This window comes from Symphodus melops (genome assembly GCF_947650265.1).
Source record: "Symphodus melops genome assembly, chromosome: 12".
Taxonomy (NCBI): domain Eukaryota; kingdom Metazoa; phylum Chordata; class Actinopteri; order Labriformes; family Labridae; genus Symphodus; species Symphodus melops.
Genome location: NC_136702.1, coordinates 1992670 through 2000334, shown reverse-complemented (window position 1 = coordinate 2000334; position 7665 = coordinate 1992670). Strand labels below are relative to the sequence as shown.

The 7665-nt window shown below is 43.6% G+C and overlaps 1 protein-coding gene across 4 annotated transcripts; it reads left to right on the top strand.

The window, feature by feature from the left end:
- Positions 1 to 589: 589 nt before the first annotated feature.
- LOC306832706 (interleukin-10 receptor subunit beta-like) lies at positions 590 to 7410 on the top strand. 4 transcript variants are annotated; one of them, XM_079357600.1, is made up of 8 exons: positions 590 to 943; positions 2513 to 2627; positions 3310 to 3491; positions 3814 to 3968; positions 4841 to 4991; positions 5764 to 5906; positions 6256 to 6642; positions 6676 to 7410. In XM_079357600.1, exons 1-8 carry the CDS (start codon positions 880 to 882, stop codon positions 6787 to 6789), a joined length of 1311 nt encoding a protein of 436 aa, XP_079213726.1. In that variant the 5' UTR covers positions 590 to 879; the 3' UTR covers positions 6790 to 7410. The 4 variants fall into 4 exon arrangements, with proteins under 4 accessions (XP_079213726.1, XP_079213728.1, XP_079213727.1 ...); XM_079357602.1 differs by having other exon boundaries at positions 591 to 943; positions 6256 to 6453; XM_079357601.1 differs by having other exon boundaries at positions 591 to 943; positions 6256 to 6564.
- Positions 7411 to 7665: the final 255 nt, after the last annotated feature.

Sequence of the window (7665 nt, the reverse complement as noted above, 5' to 3'; positions counted from 1 at the left end):
GCTGTCACATCATACTCTTTCCCTTTGCCTGCATGACCTTTGTTATGTTTGTTTATTTGTTTGTTTTTCCTCTCCTTAACCTTTTAGTATTTTTCTTTCACTTGGGTTTTATGTTCTGTACATTGTCTGTTTGCTTGTTTTTTTCCCCATCACCTTGACTTTAAAGGGATACTTCACCCATTTGCATGAAGCTGTGTATCATTAGAAACATGGTGATAGTGTTGAATGGTCGTGAATCCAGCCCTCATTTTGCCCTGAGACGAGAAAAACATGTTTTTCTTTGCTTGAAAGTTTTCTTCATGTGATGCAAAAAGCGTCATATTGCATCACATGAAGAAAACTTTTTCTCGTCTACCCTAAGGTTGCATTTTCAATCAATCCTGTCAAAGTTCAGGATTCAAGGATTTTTTTTTGTGGTAGAGTTTGATGCATTGATTATAAAAAACAACGTTTACTAATATGATTGGGAAAATGAGTAGGGTAAGTAAACAAACAGATAAACAAATATTGACGTCATTAAAAGTCAAACATTTGTTATTTCATGTAAAAGTTTCATTCTAAAGGATTCTTCACGTTCTGCGCATGCGCACTTCTCTCTACAGGTGCACCACATTAAACAGGTAAACTAAAACCGCGTGTTGTGATCAGGAACTTCTCCAGCAAGTTAGCAGCAAAAAAAAAAAAAAAAAAAAAAATCACAACGTTGTTTTCACCTTTTGTTTCCTCGACGCTCAAACCGTTTCTGAGCAGGAAGAATTTCGTTTCTGAGAAGGCCCCGCCCCCCCTGTCAGTTTGAGAACCAGGAAGTACCCGGATCATAAAGAAAACAGAAAACACTCATACACACACGCGCGCGTTGCTGAGGATTTTATTCAGTTGATGAAGATGTGGGCTGCTGTGTGTGTCTTCATCCTGATGATTTACACTCTGAGCGGATCCTCAGGTAACCTTCCCACCTGTGTGTGTGTGTGTGTGTGTGTGTGTGTGTGTTTAAATTCTTCTTTGTTTCAAAAAGGCTGAATGGGTCACTTAGTATCACTGACATGTTATTGTATTTTTTGTTGGTTTTGTAAACACACAATGACCATGTTTCCATTAGTTTTTTTTTTTTTAGTAAAGCCTTCTTCCTATTTTAGGCTACTTTCATTTTTGTCCGTTTTAGTGTGTGTGTGTGTGTGTGTGTGTGTGTGTGTGTGTGTGTCATCAAAAGGGACTTTCTACCACTAAGAGTTATCCATAGCGTGTGTTTTTAATACAGGTTATTAAATGTCATTGAACAGTATCTGGGAGTGTGTGTTTTTTTTGTTGTTCATTTATTTTTGGGCGTTTCGGGCGCTCCTCTGTTGGAGAGATCGAGATCGAGATCAGGCAAAGAGGGAACTGAGAGTGACGTGAAGGAAAGGAGCCACAGCCGCAGGTCGGATTTGAACGCTTGGAGGTCTTGGCTCCGGGCATGGGGCGCGCGCACTAACCACTCGGCCACTGTACACCCGCAGTAACTGAGAGTTTTGATGTGTTTTTGTTGAGGTGAGCCGCTGATAAGAGTCTCAGAACAGGAGATCATTGTGTACCTGAGGAGGACAGCAGCAGCTGTGTTTACTTTATAACAGACTCAGGTCAACATAAATGATATCAGAATAAAGCCAGGGGTGCTTCTAGAGTCTGCTGGGGGCCCCTCTAACCAGCATGCATTATTATTTTCACTGCAATAATGCATGCGACTCTTAGCAGAGCGTTGAGAGTGTGAGCTGTCAGATGGGAGGTTTCCTCCTGTCATGGCAGAATTGACACATTTTGGAGGCAGTGATGTGGTTTAACGTTTGACAGCCGCTGGGTGGTGGGGGGCCCCATCACGAGTTTGTTCTAGTTTTTCATAAAAAACATTTTCATGTGATTCTTCTTCATGTTAAAGTCTTCCCAGTGTTGACTTTAAAACACTTCTGATATTAAAGCAAAGTGAATGAGCTGAGGCTGCCTTTGCTTTTCATGTGATCTCTACTTGAATAACATCTGTCCAGATGTTGCTGTTTGCTGGGGCGACCTGATACAGTTCAGCTTTGTCTCGAGACCAAGGACAGCTCAATGTGCCACGACCCTGATAATGATAATATCTGTCTGAATATACGCAGAGCCTTTGGAAGAGTCTGACAGTTACCTGATGTATAAACTTAGTAGGCCGTCAGAGTCGAAGGAGTCTCTCTGTCCTCATGTTTCCTTGTCAGAAAATAAATGACGTCTACTTCTACTTCCTGTTCTGCTGTTGCTGAAGCTGTACCACAGTTTACGTTAATCTTCTGACTCAGAGTCAGCCGGTCTCAATGTTTCCAACCTGGGGGGAGGATTGTTAGCATGTTAGCATGTAGCCATACAAAACCATGGTGTGAATGAATGGGCAAAATGTAATCTTTAGAGACAGCCGGTAAAATAAATAAGATTTCTTTACACATGTATTTTAAATTTTTATTCAAACAACAACCTAATAAATGGTCTGTGTCTGTACGTGTGGTGTCAGGACTCGTCAGCAGACCTTCTCGGGTCCGACTCACCTCCTTCAACATGGACCTGGTGCTCAGGTGGGATCTACCTACAGGGGCAGAAGGTGACCTGAGATACACAGCCCAGTACAGGTGAGTCCAGTCCAGGTGAACTCTGTGTGATGATTAATCATCAAAGGAGGCCTGCATATGTTCTTCTAGCATTTCAAACGTTTTCTAGCATGAGCGGTCTGAGTGACCTGTGCACACAGCAGTGTGTTCAGGTGTGAAAATGAAGTTTACCTGCTGCCATGTGTACACACAGACTGAACGAGCAGCTTCAGTCTCTGCACCGGGTTTATCAAACAGAGGGATTGAATTTATTCTCTTTATTCTGAGAGGCGGGGGAGATTTATCAGAGTCCCCACTGACCAGGTGTGGATCCACTTCCACTCTGACACACACACACACACACACACACACACACACACACCTGCCAGTTATAACAGACAGAACATTCAGTTTCCAGCTGCGTTTAGGAAACATCACACAGTTTTAACTAGTGGTTTTTTTTTTCGTCAGGGTTTTTTTTGTACCAAGAGTTGACGCTGAGTGTGGTTAGGAAACGTCTTTGAGCTCTCGCGTAGGTGTCTGTGTTTTTATGAAGAAAAAAAAAGAAGAATCTTTTAGACGTAACAGGATGTGATACCGACCCCTCTGTTGTTCTCATACCAAGAAAACCAGCAGCACAGTTACACAGTTGATCTGGCCCGTTTGCTTGGTTTTTTGCACCGCTTCCTTTTTTTAAATCTCCTCCGCTCGTCTACCCCTGCAGAAGTCTTAGCAGTTACCGACAGGAGGAGTGGAAGGCTCACTGCGTGAACGTGTCTCTCCTCGAGTGCAACCTGTCCCAGATGATCAGTGCGTTTGGGATATACGAAGGCCGGGTGAGGTCACATCGGGGGGAGGAGAGCTCAGAGTGGGTGGAGAGTAAGAACTTCACCATGGACAGAGACAGTGAGTACAGCAAAAACACATTACTGCTCCTACAGGTGACTGTTTATCACCCATCTCCATCTATACCATGAGACTGAAGTCCGTCCTCACAGAGCATGAACTCGGACGTTCAATACTTAAGAAATTGAAGATTATATATAGATACATGATCCATTTAAAAGGCATTATAACCAATAAGCTTAAAAAACTAAGTTTTTGCGCCTATTGTATATTTGAATCGAAAACACCAAACTGTATTTGGTCGTTTTGTTCAACTTGAAGCAGTAAATCTCCTTGATAATAATTCTGTTCATTTGAAAGTTTTGCTTCATGTCTTCCTCAGCCATCATTGGACCGCCCGGCATCTCCCTCATCTCTCGAGGGCGACAAATCGAAGTGAGCGTGTCAGATCCGGAGTTCAGCACATCTGCACTCAGAAGTGTTTTCAGCTCGCCGACCTACAACATCACCTACTGGAGGGATGGACACAAACACCAGGTGCAGTTTCTCATCACGGACATTTTCCCAAAACATACTTGACAGATAATGTATTTTTAAGTGGTCTCCAGTGGTGGGATTGGTTTTCCTGATTTTCCTGATTTCCTGGTCACATCTATACAAATACTGTGGCGCAGTTACCGCCAACTCTCAGCAGAAGGTGATTCTTGTACTCGAACTTTGTGTCGTTGTCAACGCGTACGACGTTCTATGTCGTGAAGCATTTGCATTGAAATAATTTTCCTCTAATGACTGCATAATTAAATACACAGAAACGGCACCAGAGGGCTTTACTCGGCAGCGCAGTTACAGGTGCATTTAACCCTTTCCGTGTGTTTCATGAATTTTTGACTTATTTGGTTTAGAAGGTGCAAAAGCCTCACAATAATTTTGTGATTCAGTCCCTGAAGGTACATTGATTCAGTTAGTACTGTGTTTATATTATTAGTGATTTATTTATTCAACTTGTTTTCTTGTCATGCACACAAAGCGCCCGCTCCTCATAGGCTTATAAGACACCAGAAGCTCAGTTGCTGTGGTTTAATTGTCCAGCCAAAAGAAATCAGCAGAAATTGAGGAAGTTTTTTTGTAAAAGAAAATCCCTCATGTTGTCATAGATCGGAGAGTGAAACAGAGAGTGATTGTCAATTTCAGCTTCACCTAACTCACACAACAAACAAACTCTGTCTTTGTCTGACATTAAGTCTGCCAGTCTCTCATATAAGCTGTTTATATGTTTTAAGTTTATATTTAAAAAGCTGCTTAGTCGGATCTTCCCCCCCTGTGGTGAGGTGGAGGATACTGCAGCAGTTGATCTTCTCTCCTTACCTGCTGCAGACCCCATATGACCTGCTCTCTGCTGCTCTCTATAGGCCAAAAGCCTCACCAAGCTCCAGCAGAACTCGGTGGTTTTAGATGAACTGGATCCCTGGACCAAGTACTGCGTCCAGGTCCAGATCCACACAGAGGTAAACCTCAACCCGAGCCAACCCAGCAGGACCGTCTGCAAGAGCACCACCAACGGTAAGACCGTCCGCAGGAGCTGCGTTAGTGAGACTGTGAGAGGACGTGACGAAGCAAACGTCCAATCAGAGGATGTCTTTGTGTGAAAACAAACATCTGCTGATGGAGACACAGTCAGAACATCGGGCAGAACACTATGGAGTCATTTTTACATCAGATCCCCCATGTAACCAAAGCTGTCAATCAAAGTTCGAGGAGTCTGGTCACATGGGTGTCATAGTGTTAAAAGTGATAACCAGAAATTGCAAGCAAACTCCTGCACAGTGTAAATTGCTAAATAGGTGAGCAGCATTTGTAAATGAGGGGGGAGCGCCTCCTCATTCACCCCATCCCCCTCAGTGCTGCCTTGCTTTTACTCATGGCAGCTTTAGGTTAAGAAATATGAGTAGAAAAATAGGAAATCCTAAGCACAGAATTGTAGGTACTTTTTTTGTTTTTATTTAACGAAAAATGCCGTTTCTGAACCGAGACATTTCCAACGTTTATGTGCAATTTAGCTAGCGTGCAGGAGATTGTCTTCCACTCATTTCTCTCATACACACGTGTCTCATGATTTTTTTCTTCTTCTTTTTTTTCAGTTTTGGTTCTAAAACATGTTTTTAGAAAAGTTTCAAACGTTATAGCTTTAAAGCAGCAAACCTCAGTGAATGTCAGATCTTTAAGCACAGCAACATGGCGTCGCTCCCTGAGGCCATGTCGGAGCTGAGCGGAGTGAGCTGTGTGACTCTTTGTGACCTGCTGATGATTGTTCTGCTCTGTGTGCGTTCTGCAGGAGAGGAGGCTCCGTGGGTTGCAGCCGTGGGGATATTTGTCTTCATGGTGATCGTGATGGCTCTGGTTGTTGTGTCAGTCGTGTACCGCAAAAGAATATCACAATGTCTGTGTCCTAAAGTTTCACTGCCTCAGCACTTTATGGTATATCTCTGTCTTTCTTTAACTTCATAGATTGTCTTTTTATAAATGGATTTCAGCTGTCTGCAACATAATCGTTATGAAGTTGTTGTTTTTGTCACTGACACGCTCTGATTGTTATTCTAAGTGTCTGACAACCTTACAAACACACTAGACTGCTCTGATAAAAAGAGAGATTTTACCTCGCAGAACACCAGTTATTTTTTGTGTTATTATTGTTTGACTGATGAGTTTTAAATGCAAAGTTTGAATCCAACAATCACACAACTAACAGAATCAAAAATCAATTTTTGTTTCAGTCATTTAGATCTTGAAGAGAATCTAACTAAGTTTGTCTCCCCCCCCCCCCCAGCAAATGCTGGCTCCGCCCAACTCCCACATATACCAAGCCATGCAGGACTCCAAAACACCTGAGGAGGTCTGCCACCCTGTGAGTGTTATTATTAAGGAGGAGGAGGAGCGCCCCCTGCAGGCAGACAGGACTGAGGAGGAGGAGGACGGCCAACTGCAGAGAGACAGGACTGAGGAGGAGGAGGAGCGCCCCCTGCAGGCAGACAGGACTGAGGAGGAGGAGGACGGCCAACTGCAGAGAGACAGGACTGAGGAGGAGGACGGCCAACTGCAGAGAGACAGGACTGAGGTGGAGGAGCGCCCCCTGCAGGCAGACAGGACTAAGGAGGTGGAGGAGCGCCCCCTGCAGGCGGACAGGACTAAGGAGGTGGAGGAGCGCCCCCTGCAGGCAGACAGGACTAAGGAGGAGCACCCCCTGCAGGCAGTAGTGAACAGCTGCAGCACAGAAAGTGACGTCACAGAGGGAGGAGGGGCTGAAAGTCCAGGGATAAGTGTAACTCAGGTACAGCCTAACCAACCCTTGACTTCAGCCTAATCAGTCCCAGGTGAACATTAGCACGCTCAGAGTTCACCTTTAACCTCTGACATAGCAGCAGGCTGCGATTCAGAACTCCAATAGAGAAACTACAAATCTAAGGCAGCTACTGATTCTGTCAGTATTACACATTTAACTGTGAATTTTAATCAAACTTTTTTATCCGTCTGTGTTTCAGTTGATGCTTTTCTGTTTTTTTTAATGAAGAAATAATTGTTGATAAATATAATTTAAAGAAGGCTGTATCTCCATGTATGTGATGTTCAAACATTTAAACACACGCACGCTACTCCTGATCTCGTCCAGCGCGAGGGACAGTCTGCGTAAAAAAAAAAAAAAAATCATGTTTGCATTTACATGTGGAGTTTTTATACAAGTGTGATGACTGAACCTGATGTGCAGGAAAAGGACTGAAGCCTCGTCCAGATGAATCCGTCTGTGAGTTACAAACTGGACTTTTTACACTAAAGTATTGACGGCACTCTAAAGATTTTATGAACAGAATTACATCCGTGTAGCCATGAGTTCAGTGTGTGTGTGTCTGTTGTGTCACAGCTGAGTCCTGCTGATTGTGCAGCTCAAAGTCTGCACAATGAACTTGAATAAATATTTGAACATTTTCATTGCTCTCGGTTTGATTAGTATTGGTTCAAACAACAAACTGAGGCGTGTGTGAGTTAACGCAGTCAAATAAAGTTTTTACAGGTCCTAAAGGGACTGTCGCCCTGCTGCTTTTATTTTCTTGGTTGCAGATTGAGCTCCTTGCTGCTGGCTTCATAAATTAATTTATGTATTTGAGATTTCATGGAGGGAGTCGGGCTCCAGAGGAACAGCTCCTCGTCTGACGGAGGTGTGGGGGGGCAGGTGTCCGAGGAC

Bases quoted from the DNA above. Each gene is read 5' to 3' on its own strand.
- LOC306832706 (XM_079357599.1), top strand. From the start codon at position 880: ATGAAGATGTGGGCTGCTGTGTGTGTCTTCATCCTGATGATTTACACT. The intron at 4,992-5,763 runs GTAAGACCGTCC...TGCGTTCTGCAG, and splicing joins CTGCAAGAGCACCACCAACG to GAGAGGAGGCTCCGTGGGTT. The intron at 5,907-6,255 runs GTATATCTCTGT...CCCCCCCCCCAG, and splicing joins CACTGCCTCAGCACTTTATG to CAAATGCTGGCTCCGCCCAA.